Genomic DNA, 20,794 nt, shown 5'->3' on the forward strand with positions numbered 1-20,794 from the left:
TAGCGGGGTCGATGTTTTCATCCGAGTACTTTGGAAGATTGCGAAGAAAGGTGTATAGCCTGTTGGACATAGACTGCACTCTGCGATCTTCAATTTTGTAGAATTCTTCTTTACAAAGAGATTCAATGAAGCCTTTTGCGATATTTTGATTCAGATTTTGACTTCGGAGAGCCGTGATTTGATCCGATTGAAACCCCAGACGCTCCGCCAAGATTGCTAGCTTTGTCAGGCTTGATTCCTCAGTAGACCAACCAAAATAGCGACGATCATTCTTCACACGATGCTGCTGATGTGTGAAATGTCTCAGTGCAAAAAGCCATAGCTGCATCGTACAGACAGAAAATGAATTTGCGGTTTGCTGCATAGTTGCAAAGTCATGCTCAGATCTCTGGATCTCGAGTGATCGCTCAGTCCCGACCATGTTCCATTGACGAAGCATGGTTTCTCGAAAGCTTCCCCTAAACTTTGGTGGACAAAGACAACGAAGTGCCTTAGCGGGTTCCTCAAGAAATAATGTGTCCTGAGTGAGTGTGTTAAGCGATATGATCCTCCCTGGAGTGGAAAGCAGTCGGTCTCGCATTACTTCTCTTTCCCCAGCCCCAGCAACAAGAGCAAATATTTGACCCGACTCGACAAGTTCGGCAATGCGGTTTCGATCTTTCATAGAGGATTGGGGCATCAGACCTTCAACTAGATGGATAGAAACTGGGTCCACATATGAAGCAGCTTCCCCTTCGAAAATGTGGGACCACCTCTCGTACATTCGGTTCAAGTAACTGTATAATATCTAGCTGAATCAGTAGGCGATATGAAAGGCATAGCATAGCCATCTTACCTCTGGGTATTTCAAACCAAGCATCCTCTCAATCTGCGACGTCTTTATAGGTTTCCATAATCCTATAAATGGCAATAGTCTATCTAGGCTATTGAGTAGAAGCTCATTGCGTTGTAAGCGCCGTATGTCTTTCCGCCGACCATCAGAACTCAACCTCGCCCACCATTTCTTTTCTTGGGCTCTGTTTCGTGAAATCTGGTATAGCCTTAGTGTACGATAGATTTCGCCATCTGTAAATTCGAGACTTTTCGTCGATTCTTCTCTAAGCTGAGTTAGAGCCTCTGAAGGAATGGCTGCGAATTGTGTTAACCTTCTTTGTTTCCAGCTAGATCTGAATAAATACACACCATCCAGATATAAATCCACTAACCACCTTCTCTCTCCAAACGATTCAGCAGCTTTTAAACGGTGTTTTCCATAGACACAGGTTGCCTGCACGTCGCCTTCGAAGAAAAGTTGCGGCTGGTTCGTTGGGTCTAAAAGCGACTCCCGCGTGAGACTTGATTGCAAAAGCGCCCTAGACAGTGTTTCTTGGTCGATCAGCGCAGCGACTCTGTGTTCTGGCTCAAGACTTCCACACCCTTCAATCTGAAAGATTTTGAGAAGTCTTTGAACATTCTGTTCATCAAAGAGCCGAACCCCAAGAAAGATGTCTTCTTCAAACTTCAAGTGTTGGAATTCAATGATGGCACATCCCTGGTAACACTGAAGCCTTTGAGCGGCAAGTTCATTCGTTCGCTGGCTGAGAGGATTGTCCGAAGCATCCATTTTCTCATTTTTCGATACCTTGAGCAGAAGCCGGTATTTAACAAAAGCTGCGACACTGTTTTAGGTCGTAAACCTTGGCTCGGCCCTAGCTGACTGGGGACCCCAAGTCCTGCTCGACCCCTGAGCCCCCAGTCCTGCTGGACCTCCAAGTCCTGCTGGACCCCCCTGTCCTACTGGACCCCCCAGTCTTGCTGGACCCCCAAGTCCTGCTGGACCCCTCAGTCTTGCCGGACCCCCCAGTCCTGCCGGACCTCCAAGTCCTGCTGGACCCCCCTGTCCTGCTGGACCCCCCAGTCTTGCTGGACCTTCCTGTCCTGCTGGACCCCCCAGTCTTGCCGGACTTACCAGTCTTGCTGGACCTCCAAGCCCTGCTGGACCCCCAAGTCCTTCTGGACCCCTTAGTCTTGCCGGACCCCCCAGTCTTGCCGGACTTACCAGTCTTGCTGGACCTCCAAGCCCTGCTGGACCCCCAAGTCCTTCTGGACCCCTCAGTCTTGCCGGACTTTCCAGTCTTACTGGACCCCCAGCAAGACCACTGCCAGCGATCGCCGTATAAGCCGCTTGCCGAAGATGCGCGCTGCTTTCCATTCTTTTGAGCCCAGTTCTTATAGATGAGAATACATTTATTCAGGATACAGTAATCATACGCCTCATCTAGCGATGGGGTAACTATAGGGCATGTGCCGGTGTAATTCATAGTCTATGAAACCTAGCATCATTCCGTGGCTTCAGTCTTGCTAGCGTGACTGCCCACCCGAATTCCCATAGGCAAAGTCTCGAAGTAATGCCGTTTCAAACTCCACGCTCCCCCAGGGTTGGCAAGATGAAGAAATTCATCCTTTAGTCAAATTAGTAATAATGTGTATCAACATGGCGGATTATGGAAACTAACTTTCATCAGCAGCTCAACCATAGTCTCTGTTTTGGTTCTCTGCACAAAAGAATGGGCCATCTCCGAAAGGAGCGGCATATCCACGTCCTGAATTGACTCAGAGAGCGATGCAGTACGATCGCTCAGTGACACCACGATCGATCCAACTTCTTTGATATCATCCTTTACTATGTCAGGGGACTTCTTATCCAGTAGGCAATCGCCAATATTCGCTTCTAGCGGGTTAGCGAAATACATGTTTTATACATAGGGCATACCAAGCTTGACTTCGCCTTGCCAAGTCAGAAGAATATTGCTGAAATTTAGCAAGCCATATGAAGACTTCAATCCTAAATGAATGTACTTGAGTCCTTCTAGGACCTCTCTGCAGATTGTCGCTATGTCTGCTTCGCTGAATTGGACGGCACCTGCAATACAACCGAGACTGATTGCCATGTGCTCGTACTCGTACACCAAATGAAGTGATTCTCTAGACTGGAAGTTATCAACTAAGGCTATCAGGTTCTTGTGACTGGCAAATTGCAGCCGTCGAAGGGATCGCGGGTTTCGGGCTTTGCGTTCCTTGATAAGGCAGATTGGTAGACTCTCGGTGTCTTTTAAAGCTATCACTCCTGGCCCGGCCTGATCAATATTGTAGGATCTATGATACTTCTCGCTTAAACTCTTTTTGGAATAGGCCAAGGTTTCGCTCTTTTCACTTGCCTTGATTGGTACTCCAAATCGATATGCATGATTTTTCTCAACCAACTTCTTTGGTGGGCTTGCTTGGCTCTCAATCTCTTCATTGTCAACATCTCTTCTTTCTGTTTGCCACAAAGTATTGGGTAAAACAGTATCTCGCTTCGCATTTGGAGCCATTATATACGGACAGTCATATATCTTGTTCAGATCAAATCATGAAGAAAAATGGTACGAATATGCGCTTCAGCACTCTTCGACTTTATACGTTTCGCTATGAAAAGCATCCCTGCGGTTTTGGTGTTCAGGTGAAGAACGTGGCAACCCATGGTTGGTCTATGTTGGTGTCCTGCCCAGGTTTGCCGCCTGCGTTCCGTTTCAGAGTCGTAGTACCAGCTGCGACACCGAAATGGTATGGCACGTTATCAGTGAAATTAGTTATTTCATAGAACAGTTGCGACATGCATCTAGAGTCTATTATGCAATAACCTGTTATCATCTTCCTAGTGTCAAATTGAGTCTTAGCTGGTGATCAAGAAACGGAGCGGTAGAAGCTTAGGCGATTCCATTTAACAAGTCCTATTTGGTTCGATACGTTAGATTTGAAGATTTCACCTGTGCGGCCGGTAGCCCAGACAGAATCCAAACGAGGAAGTTAATCTATTTCACTACTATGTAAGACGGGAGATCCAAGTTGAGAGAGGAAAGAAAGAATGGAAGAAAGAAAGTAACGAGAAACAAGACCATCTTATACAAAGACAGTCACCTGTAGTTACACGTGACTAGATCCGACACAGTCCCAGTTCTGGTCCCAGCGCTCAGTGACATCTGAAAGTTAAACAGCTAGATGTGACATTGCGCAAATTCGTTCCATTTCCATCTATTTTCTATATCCATGTACTGAGCTCCCTCATCATGGCTTGAGAAAAGCGCGCAGGCTCCCTGTCTGGCCCCATGGTTGAAATTCCGGTTCAAATAACTCCACCCCCTTATCCACACGTGATCTAACCAAGTTTCTGATGTCATGCCGAGTTTGAGCCTGGGCACACACTGTTGACTCAATGTTAGTCGCGCTTTTACTCCAAGAACGGCGGGGGACTAACCCGATACTAAAAAATTTCCCACTTTGATATCTATTTCCAAATCTAGTTGCTCCTCCCAGTTCGCACGTCCGCTGTGCACATCGATGAGACCATTGTCACCGATGCGTTGAATCTCATTGCCAGATTGAGCACGCAATGGGTCGTAAATTGAGACATGAAGCATCTGACGCAAAATTTAGCAAACAAACCCACTAAGAACGAAGTAGATACTAACATATCCATTATCTTGCCTAACAAGAATTTGCAGCAAGTCACGCGCACTCTCCCAGTCACCAACCCTATCTAACTGCCAGACGAGTGAAATCCTTTGCGTGCAGACTTCAGCCTTTTCATGGCCATCCAGGAGCTCCTTGATATATGGTAGCTGAGCTGCTATGCCGATGCCTGTAGCAATCATGAATATATGTCCATAATCGCCAATAGTGTCCGTCAATCTCCAACTTATGGAGGACGGGCCAAAAGGGCCGTCAATCCAGGCCCCACACTCTCTGTTTGGCTCAATGCGATCAAGAAGTCTCTTTGTGAATCCGGAACGCGGCCGAAGCAAGATCGAGATCGAAACTGCCCGGCCGCTAATGTCACTTTCCCACCAGCTGATTGCAAAAGGATGTGATTGAAAAAGGTAAAAGATCCCCACATGAGGAACTCCTAAGTTAACGCGTTGGCCGGCACGCACAGCCCATGGTCTGGGTAATGATAATGTTATTCGAGCAACATCACCCACGTGGGTTTGTAGACTCATTCGAACATGGCTTCTTCCTATCACCACATTCCGATAGATAATTCGAATCACCTGCAATGCCCCGGTTGTAGCAAAAGAGCCTATATATGCTACTGGGAGTATCCACAGACTTCTTTCGGCTGAGCGGGTGTGCTGCCAAATTGCGTAGACCATTGTAATCGCACAACCTAAATGGGTAATAAGGAAGACTTCGTAGACCCTTTTCTTGACCAGTGGAAGAATGACTAAAGCCAGGAATAAACTGGCAGCCTATGATAAACTTCAATATCGGCACATGCTTTACGAATATTGGAGAAACATACCAGGATTCCATAGAAATTAGTCTCGTTTGTCCAAGTGACCGACCTTGTCCGAGCGACTATTATTATGTGAATCACAGCCTCAATAAGAGCCACTAATGCAAACGAACGGTGAAGGAATCCATAAGAATAGAGGGAAACCCCAAGAAGTCGAGCACCGAACTCGTAGCCACCGCCTAAGAACATTGGGATTAAGTTGATGAGCGAGAGCGTCGCAGCTCTTTTTCCAGCGTCTTGACTGGATTGGACTTGAAGGACATTGCAAGTGATAGTGCCGGCGACATAAAGAGCTGTCAAGATCAGATGGGCCCTTGAGGTAGGCCCAAGTCCTAGGAACCGCCAATGGGACCGGGCATAAATTATATGACCCAACAAAAACGGTCGAACGCGAGAAGATAAGAACGGCGAGGTTGACAGAAATGAAAATGTGTGGATAGCAAGATGATACAGCATAAAAGAGAGAATGATAAAGCCAAGGACTACACCGTAGATTGCCTCCGGCGTGGTCGGGAATTGGTTGATGCCAAGTAATTTCATCCTTTGTTCATCAGAAGAGAGGAAGGTTTATTCCGCTATATTTCCAGGCACTACAAGCGAATTTATAGCCTAGGTCAAGCTCTTCTGGGCCCTTGGGCCACGTGAAAGGCGACCGTGAATCAACTAGTAGTCGCAAATTTGCTTTATTATCGGACCAATGATCAACCAAGGTGATTTGAGAGCGTCATTAGGACCTTAAGCTAGCCACTTGGCTTAGGAGGTAAGGCCTGATTGCGTAATATAAATTGGCAACACTGGCCGTGTAGGTAGATCTGTAGGTAGATCCATCTTCAGTGGTTTTCCATTCAGATTAGAGTGGGGTGACAAGGAGAAAATGGGATGTGAAAAGATAAAACCAATTGAAATAGATTAAAATTAAATCGTTTACCTTTAAATGAGTACACAGACCTTCATCGCCTATAAATTTTGGTCACAGGATCCTTGCTCGGTCGCTATGTTTTGGTTTTCTGCAAAGGTGAGAAGAAGGCAAGCAAAATTCCTGTTTTGGTGGCAGGGATCCGTTCTGGTGTCCAGCGGTCCGTCTTGGTCTCATGAACCCGCAAGTTGATTGGCTTTCACTATTGGCACGACCCCAGGGTCAATTTATCCTGCGTTCTCTTGTCGTAGATCATACCGTTCGGGCCCTCCCGGCGAAGAAAATGTAGGGTTGCGCGCAAGAACAGCTGGTTGGATCCTCTATTGCCACGACTCTATACGTCGCTTGCGACACTGTCAAGGGTGTGGAGATTAAACCAGGTGGCCCCTAATAGTCGAATGCCCAATCCTCCATTATTTGAATACAATGGAGCGTTCTGCCTTAGAAAGTAGAAATCAAAGGCATCAAATGGATTGCTTATTCACAGTTTACCATCAGGCTTGCTACAGTGCGTCTCGAAACTGGTGTCACCACCTACACTCTTCCATTGTTTCTCGAACCGTAATGCCAAGACCAGCTAGTCTATGTTTGGAAGTTTTTCCGGAGTACCCTTGTCAGTTGGACGTGTATTGCTTCTTACGTAGAATTACTTCGTACTTTGAATTATGTATTCGCTTGTAAAATCAATACATCTGACACCTCCATACCCCACCCCCAAAACAGCTACCTGACGGAGGTGGATCAACAATCAATCACCAGTGGTCGAACCAAGATGGCCCCAAACCTGGCTCCTTCAAAGCATGAGCTTATCTACGACATGATCCACAGTGGGGAACTATCTATATCGCAGGTGGCACAGGCTGCAGGCTGTAGCAGGAGAACCATCCTAAGCATCTCTTCTAATATACGGATGTTTGGCAGCGTCAAAGCGCCGCCTAATAAAGGTGGACGACCCCGTAGCATAACTCCAGCCATGCTCGAGGCTTTATGCGATCGCCTGCTCGAAAAACCCACTTTGTACCTTAACGAGATAGCGATTTTTCTGTGGGACGAATTCGCCCTTCAAGCAACAAAAGCGAGCATCAGCCGCGCCCTTGCGTCCAAAGGCTGGTCAAAAAGACTACCTAGGTCAAGGCCTAAGAGCGCAACCTAGACCTTCGGGACGAATACGTTCACTTTATCTCAGACTTCTAGTCTTACCACCTTGTCTATGTGGATGAATCTAGATATGATAAAAGGATAGGCTTTAGGCGAACGGGTTGGTCCCACTCGGTACCGCACTAGTTCAAGTATCTAAATTTCATCGTGATCAACGCTATTAGATACTGCCTGCATATGCTCAAGATGGCATTGTTTTGTCTCGAGTGTTCCGAGGTTCAACTAACGCGTCCGTCTTTGAGGATTTTATTGAGTAGCTTCTCTAGCACTGTAGGAAGTGGCCCGAGCCGACGTCCGTGTTAGTCATAGACAACGCATCCTTTCATCACTCTGACCGAATAGAACAGCTATGGTCAGAAGCCGGCGTAAAGCTGGTGTATTTGCCTCCAAATTCTCCAGACTTGAATCCTATCGAGGAGTTCTTTGCTGAGCTCAAGGCTTTCATCCGGCGGAATTGGCAATCCTACGAAGAAAACCCAGATCAAGGATTCGATAACTTCCTCGAATGGTGTGTTGACATCGTTGGTGCAAGAAGGAACAGCGCAGAGTGACACTTCCGGCACGCTGGCCTGGTCGTAGAGGAGATATAGCGCAGCTACTACTGCGAAGTTCGGAACTAATCTCACCAGTTGAGTGGAACGGATTCCTGAATTTTGGGTATGACAGTATCCATAGATACTGTATCTAACGCATAAATTCTTTTACACATCAATACTGTATCACCATACCAACCAAACTAATGCAGCAGTTTGTGACATTAACAAACAGATAGCATATTTAACCACCCGCCAAGACGTAAGCCGGCAAGATATTCCAAATGTTTCGACACGTCTTTTCTGACATCTAATATCTCAACGCCCCATCTTGAAATCGATCCTTGGTGTGATCCGTGAAGACAATTGACTGATAAACAATCTTAACTTGTCAACCTAAAGGTGACGCGCAATCTAGCCACATGGAAGCACGACTGTGTTCAGGGACCACCAAGAAGGAGCTATGACTGTCTTCCACAGCCACGCCCTTTGTCTGTGCAATATCACAAGCGCCTGCGAGTGATGGGATGCTCAGTCTTCAATTCTGCTGGTGAGAATTCCAGAACTGCTCCAGAACAGAGATAGAGCACCAATCACGATGGCTAAAGGGGTAGACGCATTCTGTAGATCGTCCGGATGAGCTCCAAGCCACAACCAAAAGAATGCAAAGGGCCCAGCGAAGATGAGGCAATGATAGATTAAAACGTAGGTGGATGAAACCGCAAACACAGTTTCAAGGCCCCATATGGGTGAAGTCTGGTCTCTTTCAAAACCCTTCGTTCTCTTCGGGATGCGTCCCAGGTGCGAAGTACCGGTTAAGGGCGGCATGCAGTCATGTGGAATTGGCCAGGTACATGGGAAATGACACGTGTAGAAAAGAGTCATGAAGGCATGACGTGAAATCGGTGGGTTCTTAGCATCAGAAGCTCCCGCACGGGGACTATAGTGATAGTCCACGTGGGTGGGAAGGTCTTTATGCTCACGAACCATGCGCTCAAGCGTCAGTCTGTTGAACTAATGTTTATCAGCGCCTGTAATGGAAGGTATTTTGGATGATAGAATACCTTCACAACCTCACAATATTCCAAGCGCCAAATGGAGAACCATAATCTCAGTCGGCCACGATGAGTCCGATAGCACATGTTAAGGTCCCGGAAGACACTGTAGTCAGTACTTTGATTATTTATCGAGATTTGAGCAGGTATTAGGGTTCGCCGTGCCCCTTGGATGCCAACCAATATCCAGCTTTTGGTTTGGCTAGTTGGGTCCAAAGCCGCTATCTGAGCTCGCCGGATCGCGATGGGGTTTCCTTGATGAGATTGATTCGGAGTAGTCGCACTAGATTGACCGTCACCGCGAGGCCGTGATTCATGCCTTGGGGTTGATGCGGACGTGAAATTCCTCGTCGGTGTATATCTTTCAGCCGCTGTTGACAACGTTGCAGCACAAGATACTGATGAGACTTTTCGGAATTTGCCTTCAAACCAGGCTTTCTGGAGCGGCCCTACTCTTTTTGTTCTGCACCAGTATGATGGCCGAGGCTTGTCGTCAGACACAGCCAGTATCTTCCTCACTAGGTCGGATTGCTCGATAGATATTTCTTCCCACTGACGCGCACCGCACGTCTGCTAAACGTTAGTATTAAATCGGGATCGAAGAAGGCTGAACTTACACAATACCAAAAAAGTCGCGATTCACCGTCCCGTAGCATCCGCTTCCGTGATTCGAGAGGCCACCAGTTCCATCTCACGTGAGTCTTGTCTTCCACCCAGGTTTTGAATCTATTCGTCAAAGAAAGATCTTGCTCCTGTGATACCCAGATGTCTTCTTTACGGATAGACAGGAGCACATGCCTCAACTCAGTTGAAAAGAAAATGAGCATGAACTCTTTCAAAAGAACCTGAAATGATACAGCCCCTCGTAGGAAGGCTTTCAGCTCGGAGATGTAAGGAAACTCGTCTTTCTCGGTGTCATCATCAGAGTCTGATACTGAAGCTTGGTCATCAACTTCCTGATACTCGTGTCCCAGCCATTTTTCGATAAGGTATTTGTTTTTCAGCGGAATTCGGAGGTCGGCTCTGTTGCTATCCGAAATTTCTTCCCGCTCTTCTTGGATATGAGTAGCAATCTGTTGGCTGATCCGATATCTTCCTCGCCTACTGCGTAACAATCTGGCGACGGTTTTTTCTGCTTCAGCATCAGCCTCTGCGGAGAGGTTCTTGTGAAATGACTTCAGTAATCGCCGCATATTCTCCACGAAGCGTTGTGTGTCCATATAGGCCATTGCTTTCTCACACAGTAGTCTGAAATGGGGCTCCTCGGTCAGGAACATCCTAATAAGAGCTTTGCCCGTCATTCCTTCGTTTGTTGTTTCATCAGATGCTTGTGAGTCAATGTCATCATTGTCGGATGCGAGGGACTCAATATCCTCATTGTATGAATGTTTGGTCTCATCAGTATTGGCTGCAGCGCGCGAGTCGGTGTCATCTCGAAGAGCTGCCTCCGAGGACACCGTCATTGTTGTAGGACGTGATGCTGATGCGTAACCCGAGTCCCTTTCTTGGTCTTTCAAGCGTATATGAGATGGAGTACCAATCATGATTTTACGACCCATTTCATACGCCACCTCAGAGACCATCGCATCATTCTTTGGAATCGCAAACCTTGCTGCTCTTTGTTGAAGGATACGGTCTGATTGAAGATACTCCCGTACAGAAAAATGCGCTATGCGAACAACAGATGTCGGAAGTCCGTCGTCATCTTCAGTCATCGATACCACCACGAGTCCACCACACATTTCAATAATATCATCCAGATAAGATGAGCGACCCTCGCTGTCAAGTTGTGACAGTTGATTAGGACCAACAAGGGTGTCAATCAGCTCATTTGAAGTGAGAGGTTCAGTGGAAAAGCAAAGTAAACTCAATGCCCTTCGCACATCTTCAACGTTTCTTTCGTCAATACCGCACAATATCCGTGCATATGTCTCGTCGAGATCGTGAGGCAAAAAGCGCAGGCATTGGTCAAGCTGACGCCAGTTTCGCGCCCTTTCAAGAACGCTTAATTGGGATTCGACATATCCAAATCTGTATATAAATATAGTTAGATTAATAGTTCATGATTCTTTGCTGTCGAATACGTACACTCCTTGCGCATTGGCCGTCAATTTCGTCTGAATCTCGTCATGACGATCTTTAAACCTCTGGAGCCTCGAGTTATTTTTGAGCTGGTGAGAGAGAAAGTCTTCTATGTCCCTGTCCACATCTGAATATGCTATAGACAGGTCCTGGTCACGCGAAGGGTCCAGAGATCTGCGGATATCAAGCTCGTCCCGACTAGTAACCAAAAGATGGACACTAGGCAAGTACCACTGCCTTATAACCTGTATCGCCCTTAGGACGCCCTTTCTCTTGTCACCTCGGGGGCTCTCGTCTAATGCATCGAGCAGAATAAAGCTATCGCGGAATTGGCTCAGGAGATTGAAAAGTCCGTTGAGTAAAGCTTCCACGGTGGGGTTACCTGGGTTGTGCGACTTATACAGCTGCTCTAGAACCTGTTCGCCACCTTGAATCTGGCCTGATAATTGTAATAGTAATGCGCGTAACATACTATTATCATCCTGCATCGACTTGTCGTTAAAATCAAAATAAAAGAACGAGAAACCTACTCGATCTCTATCCTTCCTCTTCAGGAAAGTGTGTTGGATTGCTGTTGAGCAAAGGACTGATTTTCCACACCCTGCGAAGCCATTGAGCCAAAGAAAAGAATTGCGCTGCACTAGCCATTTCCCGAAATGATTTCCGCTGGTAAACCATAGACCAGTTTGAGGGTGATGCTTTCCATATTTCGCGTTATGATTGATTGATGCATCAGGGGCCATAAGCCAGGTTCGAATCACTGAAGAAACCTGACTCATGTTTGTTCGCTCGAGAAATGATTTGAAATTCGATGGTTGAACCTCGATCTGGTAGTCATTTTTTACTTGTAGGACATCAAGCGCTGATAATAGGAGTTCGCGTATCTCGCCAACGAGGTCTTCGAGCTTCTCTAGTGTGCTTTCGCGGAATGGATAGGCGACGGGACGTCCAGCGACTTGAATAGGGTCTTTTGAATCGGTGGTTGAGTCTGTATGGATTTGCTGGCATTCTACGTGAAGCTCTTCGGTGAGTGTCTGCCACCTTTGTGTGATCTTCTCGAAACCTTCTTGGTGTAGCACTTCTGCGTTGGCTCGAAGTCGGCCATCCTGGACTGCAGTTGGAAGGGATAGAAGGACGCCCCGAAGATCCTCAAATTCCAGCATGAGTTTTGCCAGATTGGCGTCTTGGTCCTGATATACGGAGTAAAAGTTGATCAAGGATTGCGTCACTTTGATCCCAAGTGAAAGCAACCCTGCGATCGCAGATGCAATCGACAACTGATCCGCCATCGTAACCGTTCGTGTTTGGAGAGACGGAGCGATAGTACAGCAATCAAGTTGTCAATCAGAAAGAAAAATTAGTACTATTTTGGATGAAGGTAGGAAGTGGAAAGAGGGTAAGCCTTAGCGAGAACGCGCATGATGAGGAGGCCGGGGGGGAGAGGGGGGGGGCTTTGAGGTACGGAGACCTTTGTTATGGTCCTGACGCATGAAATACAATACAATACACGATGGCAGAGGTACGTACATATTAATCCGTCCAAAGTAGTTGGAAATATTTTTCTACAGAATATATTAGCTGTATTGGCATTATAGGCGAGAAACAGTGGAAGAGTGTAGGTAGTGATACCAATTTCAGGAAGTACTGTACCCAGTAAGCCCCCAGATCGTCGAGGGTGGCAGAGAAAAGTGACACCTTGCCATGTTCTCAAGGCCAACGATATTTTTGTTTGTCTCGTTTGCATTTCCGTGGAAACTTCGGATATGTCTTGTCATCCCTAAGGCGTATCGGCTTGTAAACCGTCGGTATGAAAAAGTACGTTCCGAAACCATGCGGAGAGAAATGCAGTATGCCGGTGAGGGCTATTCTCTATTCATCATAACATATTCTAGACTGAATTACCATTATTTTCGTTGCAATTGACTTCTCTGCGTCGTTTTACCCAAAGGCCAGTGTCACTTACGAACCGCCGGGCGGCACCTACTCTCACGCATTGCCATGGAATATTCTAGTTGCCTTGGATCGCCAATTCAGTTACAAGACGGAAGAATGTATTATGATTACAGTAAGTCACTGTATTGATTTTGACACAGGAATATTGATATCCCGGGACTATTCCTAATATAGACTAGCGGAATTTGACATTACGGTTCGAGAAACAAGGAAAGAGTGTAGGTGGTGACACCAGTTTCGAGACGCACTGTACTGTAGCCGTCAGAGTACACATATTATAGATTTATCCTCGGATCGTCAACCTTTGACCTAATATGCTATGAGAGACAAGTCTGCATAGTTTATAGATCTTCGTATTTGTCATGTGTCTGGCTCTGGCTTATTCAATTCTCGAGACTGGGTACATTTTTCACAACATCCTAACATATATTTATAAAGACCAAGTATTGCGATATGTTGACCCTCTACAATCAACTGGTGTCCCCTTAACTTAGTTTGCGCGGTCACGTATGCGAGTCGCCTGGATGTGTTCTTGTTTCAAAATTTCCAATTTCCCGAATTTGTATATGATAACCAAACTGAGAGAAGAGGCCACTGAGATACCAGAGGCAATCACAGTCAAGAGAGCCATGATCGACCAATCGCCGTGGTGGGCAGTATATAGACTAACGATCGTTGTGAGAAGACCAGCTAATGCATTTAAAAGTGTGGGCCTGCAAAAAATCAGTAAATGATTTTCCTCGAGTTGGACTTGATCGTACAGAAATATACGATTGACAAGCCAAATATAATTCCCCCGAAATTCCCTACACAGCCATCCCATGATAGCTAGTCCTGCGACGAAGAAGAAGCAGGCAGTCGCAAGGAGAGGTGGGTTCTGGATGGTGTTTAAGACCAATTCACCCGCTTCGCTTTGCACCAGGTCATTTTTGAGTGCGTTAGATGTCTGGAGAGACGTAAAGGTGCCTGGCATGACCAAGTACCCTGCAAGAAGGATCCAGTGAGCTGCACTTGCAAGGGCATTATATTGAAAAGGAATTTCATCGGCTTCCACTATCATCCGCACATAGCGAGTTTCGAGGGATTCAAGAATCAAATCATTGTTCCCATGATTCGAAGGGGTAGGGACTTGAGGTGCCATTTTTTTTTTAATTCCAGATCAGAACGGGATCTGAGCCTGAGAGCTGCTTTTATCTTCAGACCAGCTCGTTTGCACCCGAAACGGCTCGCACAAGGATCCTGGCTAGAAGGAAATCGAAAATAGGACAGATTGTTTAACGGTTGATAAATAAATTGTTTTTTAATATAGAAATACCATTTGTACTGCCTATTTCCTCATTCATCTATTCACTCCTACTGTTCCTTATATCCTAAGAATTGGACGAGTAATTAATGGTTTTCGTCGTCGCGACTTATTGTTGCCTATCTGAAGGAGGAGCTTTCTAATAACCATCCTAATTGTTTTCTTGAGGCACATTTTCCAAAGCCCCCTCCTCCCTGACATTAGGGGCCGAATCCGTGTCTTCGTCATGATTATCCAATGATTGAAGTAGCTTCCCTCTGGTGGCAAAATACTGACAGAGCCGTTTCAGATCGTCGCTAGAGCTTTCCTGCAAGCGTTGCATTTCACTAAAATTATTTCGCTCCAAATTTGGATAGTGCAGCTCCTGCCGGTATTTCAGTTCTTTGATCTTAGTATTAAGTCTGGTCATCTTTACCAACACCTCGTCTGGAGGCGGCCATGAATTGTCATCTGCGGAATTGTAGGCGTAATATTCTCTCGGGTGGGCGATGAAAAGGTAAACATCCGCGTCACAGGATTCGGCAAGTTCATGAGCTTTTCTTTTCAATGTCTTGGATCGCTTCGTGAACTTGACTCGGGCATTCCTATCAAGATCAGGACCACCCATAATTTCAATGCCGTCTGATAGTAATTGGAGCTGAAAACTAAAAAAAAAAGCGGAGACAAGAAAAAAAGCAGGGGGTTGGCTGTGTCTTCGCGAGGTTTTTGACTTAACTACTTGGACAGGGAAAGTCACTCTATTTATACCCTAACGTTTTTCCCCGGTGAATTTATTGCGTATTCATAATTAGTCTGTTTTCTATCTCCAAAATTAATCAGTCAACCTAGCGCGCGTTTCCTAGGACCAGCATCGGCCGAGCCACTCGATTCGCGCCTGCGCCTTTTACCCCTCGGTGGACTACCGATAACGTCACAGCTGTGGCATGGATTCCGGCAGGGGTATCCATGGTCTCCCCGGCCAAATGGCGACTGCAGTCCTTGCCTTGATGCAAACGTAGCCACGCTCTCAGGAAAGCCACTGATTCTCCAGCGTCGTTTGGAGTGGGTCTGTATAAAGATGTTCACTGTGTAGTCTAAATGGCGGGTTAGGAAAGATATAGGGCGGTTGTAACATCCACAAGAAGGACAGAGACGGTCTAGACCTCCAAAATCGTCGATCAACCCACAATCTGAGACAAAGCTTAGCCCTTCAGGGTAAAGATGTTCTAATGCCGTAATCACCTTCCAAGCCGGCCCCTTGCAGCGTACTGACCCACGACACCAAAATGGTGTCGCGGTATGTTGGGGCAATGAGCCGACGACAAAGAAGAACCTCGAGATTAGCAATGTGGTTGCCGCCTCCCGCGCCATCCGTGCACTGCCGACTTGACCTATAACAAGATTCCGGTAGTCCTCCATGGCCTCAACGGCGTCAATAGTATGCGGTGCATTTCCCAGTGACACATCAAGGCGATGGCAGTCTCCTTTGACTAAATCATTTAGACGACCTCTCCATTTCCTCCAATCGTTATCAGTTTCCATAGTAGACATCCACGCGTCGAACCCTCGGCGCACAAAACTATCACGAAAAATGTGGCGAAAATGCGGGGTATGATCAATCGACTGGGGTTTTCCAGTACCCAGGGACAGCATTCGTGTGGAACCTATGGCCTGAGGCCAGATCTGGGAGGAGATCTGGCTTGCAATCTCTCCTGCAAAGTTATACTTTAATCCGCCGTCTTGGAAGGAGCCAATACCATGTAGGTCCACAGGCGTAAAGAAGCTTGCGATCCAACCGTTCAGCTCCGTTTATGCAAAGATGATGCTTGGGAGCTACTTACAAAGGGGCGGCGGCTGTGGCCCTGGCACTGGGTGTCTGTTAGCGTTGTGATAGCGTGCAGTGCCGTGTGACGAGATCAAACTTACGCTCTCCACAACGTGGGCTCGTTCCGTGTATCATCCGGGCGTATTATTTGGTAATCTAGTTGTGTTAGGAGAATCAAGTGATAAGAGCTCGTCGAACTTGCCACATTCGCCCCCCTGTTCCTGGGACGCATTGAAATTTCCAATCACAAAGGTACTAGTGTCTCTGGAAATGCTCGTGGTTACTACTCCAACTTTCGAACCGGAACGTCTGGGCCCCAGAGGATCTTCCCGACTAGCACCAAAAATACGACGATCCCCTCCAAAAGCACTTTTCAAGGCCTCATCAAAGACCCGTGAATCATAACAGCTGTCATGTAGGAGCCATTGGGCCCATCTTATCATTTCTCCTAGTAGAGATTTGTATCCAGAGATTCGATAAAGCAGCAGAGGCCAGGTTGAATGGCGTCTTTCGCGAAAAATACCACGCGCCAATGTATTGAAGCGCTTCGAGCAATCTGCCACACTCCAGAACATCGCGAATAACCCTAGGGCAATGTGTCCTCCTGTGATGTCTTAGTAAGGATTCCCTTACTGGAAATATTAGCGTTGCATCACGAGATACCTGACTGACCGGAACTTGTGCCAAGGGCAAGAGACACCACATCTTGAATAACGCACGGGTGCAAATATTCCTCTACCAGAAGTAGAAACTCCAACGGAATCACTCCTCTGACCCCCCCACCGTCGATGGCAAGGATTGTAGGGCTCATGGTTGGTGGGAGAACATCCACAATCAACGGCCTCTGATAGAGACAGTAAAGACAGCCTTGGATCGTGAATTGGTACTCTAAACCAGGGACAGGTGATCCGAATACCTGAGCACAACGGTCGCACACTGTATGTCCACAGGATAGAACGTGTTGTGCGGGCTGTAACAGACAATATAGACAAATGTGGTTACTCCGTAAGCGGCATAGTCGACCACTTTGAGATATTAGTTGTTTTTTTCGTAAAGATGCCGAGGAAATTTTTCTTTCTGAGTACTGCTTAAATAGGCCGGAAAAGTGGCATTCAATCAAGTTAGTTTGTTCTGTGGGACATGCATCAAGCCACAGTGCTTTGGATCGGCGATAACTTTGAATCACGACGGACCGATATAAATTTCTAAAAACATCATGGGGATTTGTCGCTATTTGATGTCAGTCTTCTCCTGTAAAGTTATGGAACAGAAAGATCAAACCAAGCATCTCAGGTACATAGTGATCCATAAAAAGGGCCGACGCAACTGATGGGGCTAATTCGGTAAGGAGGAAGTTCGCGCGGTGGCCAATTTCAAGATAGTGCACCAAACGTGATTCTGCGCACAGACAGACTGGACGATCCTTCCTCGTAGCTGTCACAAGATCGAAGGGTTTAGATATATCGTGCAAGGTGTGTTGGACAGCTGATTGGAATAGGGCCATGAAATGCGTCCCGTTCGGTCGAGTCTGATATTCCTGTCGAATAAAGGAAATCGCGTCCACTTGTTCCGCAATCAAGGCTTTCAGCCGCTGGAATCTCGCAGTATCAGATATATGATCATCCTGCAGGTACATAGATACAGTGCCGGAGAATATCCCAGACAGATCTTTGTATCCCCTCTCTCGAATTTTGCGGTGGAGCAGATCCATGTTGGGCTCATTGCTCTCTTCTTTCTTTACCTCTGTTCCATATATGAAAATCACTCTGGGTAAAAGCGCCTGGGAGAAAGAAGACGCGGAGCGAAGCTCTAAGCAGCCAACCAAAAAGTGCACAACCTTATCAAGATCAGGTATGTCGTCGATAGAAATGCAAACCACGTCCGTGAAGACAAAAATCAGTCGCGCCCATATCACTAGCAGCATTTTCCCCGCGGAATAGCTGTCCCAGGATACAGGGAGACCCATGCCGGCTTCAATTCTAGTTTTAGGCCAAAATCGCTCTATTTGTAGGATCTCACCGTCGGCCAATAGAATCGGCTGGACGCTTTCCAAAGAAGCAATATTGGGTCGAAGCTTAATTTGGGCCTTGGAGACATGCCTCTTTATATTGTTCAAGGGACACAGTTGTTGAAGAGCGTAGCCTCTGGCCTTTCCACCGAGGAACACACACAAAGATGGATATTGGTTTTCTGGGTCGGGAAGCTCGGCGACCACACGTTGCAGCCGGCCGTGGTCCAGGATTGCAGGCCTGAAGTCTTCCCGAAGGCCAATGTCAAGCCAGCCAATATCTATGGAATTCTGCATGATGGATCCAAAGCGAGCGTGAAATTCAAATTTTGTCTTTTACAGTCGTGTATATTGGTGAATATTTAAACTGTGCATTTTCCCTTCAATTTCGCAGCTCGTTTCATACGGAGGGTGATATTTGCCTCTACCCAGCTTGTGCAACGGCCATCTGAATCACACCACTAGTTCTCACCCCATTCTCACCCCATTCTCACCCTGCTCTCACCCTGTCCCGCTCATAGCCATATCTACCAATCAATCTTTTTTTTTTTTTTTTTTTTTTTTTTGCCACTGTACTTTTGCCAAGTCACAGGATAAAAACAACGAGGATTACAGAGCCAGGCATGGCGGGCTAGGGAAGGGGTAATGTGAACTACTCTGCGCCAGACTGCGCCAGACTGCGCCAATTCATCTCGCTTGACCGTACAACCAATCACGTAACATGATCTTCCAACACTTCCAGATCCTCCAGTCAATGAATCAGCTGTTGGGAACCGGAGCGCTTAAAATGAAAGAACATAAAGGGCCCATTTTCCTGCGGCTGTAAATGACGCGCATCCTTCTTTGCAGCCTCTAATATGTCTGATTCCGTTCGCAATCAAGCCCGTCAGGCTTCCATGTCGTTCAATTTCCCAAACGATCCTTGGACAACCCACCACTCTTTCCTATATTCCAACATGGGTAGCGATACCTTAAACTCGGCGACAAGCAATATTACATACAATACACTCAATAATTTCGGCGAATGGGAGGATACTATCATGGGAAACGACGATATTGCCTCCGAATTGTACCAGCAACCCCCAAGGGATTCAGAGGCGACAGATGTTGGCCGGAATGGATATCTTGACATGTCACAGATCCCCAGGTAAATTTTTCTTCCTGACGAATTCAATTCGAGCTAAGAGACCAGAAATCAAAATATTGATGATATACCACCTTCGTCTGCAACAAACACACAGAATTCCTATAGACCGGATATACTGCGTTCCAACATGACCGAGAGATTAGCCCACACGATGGAACGATTTATGACCACAATCAGCCAGTACGGTGCGCTATCGCACACTGTCGACTCTAAAATCGATGGCCTAAATACGCAGCTTGGCAATATGGAACATCGTCTCGAGAGTATGAAGCATCACTTGGATGACGTCGACAATAAAATGGCTACCTTAGACGCGAGATTCAACATTCTCGATGGGTATCTGCTTGAAGTCATAAAGCGGGAGCAGGTGGCAATGGAGAAATTTGGTGACTTGGCCAGTCGTTATCATAGAAAAGACCTGTAGGTTTCGGACCGATCAAATGAGATGACATAAATATGATAGAAATTATCTACTCAGCCACCGTTCACTAAAAGTTGTAGATACATCAATAACTAACTAGCTTCACCTCTGTTGTAGAACATCTTTAAATGTTACGCGTGAACTCAGCCCCATTTCCGTAGTTAGATTCCCAAAGTGTCAGATATCGCTGCTCAGATTCATGAAGACGTGCAGTTGCTCGAGCGAGGGCATCTTCCAGCGAGTTGAAAATATCAAACATCGACTCTTGAAACTGCAAGAGTATCTGTTTGGTCTCTTTATGCCATAGAAGCTCTGCCTTGAGATAGCTCATCTCATACGCGGATTCTTCCAACTGGGCCTTCATGTCTGGAGACAGTTGTTTTGCACGTTTCAACCGGGACGGTAGTCTCTCGAGGTTGTGTGATGTGCCTCCAAGACACAGAATTCGATGATCTGTTGGGGTGATCTCTTCGGATATGGGTTCTAGGCGCTGCCCAGAATAACGACTCATCGTCGAGATACAAATGTCACTAAAGAAGGTGCAGTCTTTGATCAAGGCAATTTATCAGGAGCACTTCAGAGAACAATATTGATTGAAATCACCTAGCGGAGCGTGTTACACCTAAAAGTAATCAGAAACCATCTACGAATGGTGTCTTCTACTACCTATCACCCGATGACGCAAACCAGGGTGAGTACTATACTGACAGGATCTAAAGGCCACAGGATTAGGGCATCCTTGGACTCTTTTTCGGAGCATCAGAAAGTTCTGTAACTGGCGCCACTTACAACAGTGATTGCTTTTGGTGACCTAACACCTATGCGTCTTAAGTAGGGTTGTGTTCGATTCATGCCCATTAAGGTAACCGCCCGGGTTACGGTCCGCGTATGAACCGGTAGCTTTCCGGACATACAATTTTATCCTGGTCCATGGGAGTGGGGTCATGAACCAGGATGTTGTGGAAAATGATCAATGATACGTGAGGTGGAAGCAGCAATAAAACTACTATTCCTTTGAGTCCAGATGTGACGCGTATTTGTTCACGGGATTCATTGATATCTGTCAAGAGACAGCAGTCAGTCAAAAAGTTCATTTACAG

At 46.5% G+C, this 20,794-nt stretch overlaps 3 protein-coding genes across 3 annotated transcripts; 2 read left to right on the forward strand and 1 right to left on the reverse strand.

The window, feature by feature from the left end:
- Positions 1-1,710: 1,710 nt before the first annotated feature.
- Positions 1,711-2,199, forward strand: PFLUO_LOCUS6447 (uncharacterized protein; the record flags this gene model as incomplete). The annotated part of the gene is made up of 1 exon (XM_073783993.1): positions 1,711-2,199. A coding segment is annotated over one exon (489 nt), but the record flags the coding sequence as incomplete, so codon positions are not given.
- A 7,270-nt stretch (positions 2,200-9,469) lies between these two features.
- On the reverse strand, positions 9,470-12,347 carry PFLUO_LOCUS6448 (uncharacterized protein; the record flags this gene model as incomplete). Its single annotated transcript, XM_073783994.1, has 4 exons — positions 9,470-9,546; positions 9,620-11,007; positions 11,065-11,497; positions 11,834-12,347. The coding sequence occupies 4 exons, from the start codon at positions 12,345-12,347 to the stop codon at positions 9,470-9,472; spliced, it is 2,412 nt and encodes an 803-aa protein (XP_073640494.1).
- Positions 12,348-19,400: 7,053 nt separating this feature from the next.
- On the forward strand, positions 19,401-19,697 carry PFLUO_LOCUS6449 (uncharacterized protein; the record flags this gene model as incomplete). The annotated part of the gene is made up of 1 exon (XM_073783995.1): positions 19,401-19,697. The coding sequence occupies one exon, from the start codon at positions 19,401-19,403 to the stop codon at positions 19,695-19,697; it is 297 nt and encodes a 98-aa protein (XP_073640495.1).
- Between the last annotated feature and the right edge of the window lie 1,097 nt (positions 19,698-20,794).

The sequence above is a fragment of the Penicillium psychrofluorescens genome, assembly GCF_964197705.1.
Source record: "Penicillium psychrofluorescens genome assembly, chromosome: 4".
Taxonomy (NCBI): Eukaryota; Fungi; Ascomycota; class Eurotiomycetes; order Eurotiales; family Aspergillaceae; genus Penicillium; species Penicillium psychrofluorescens.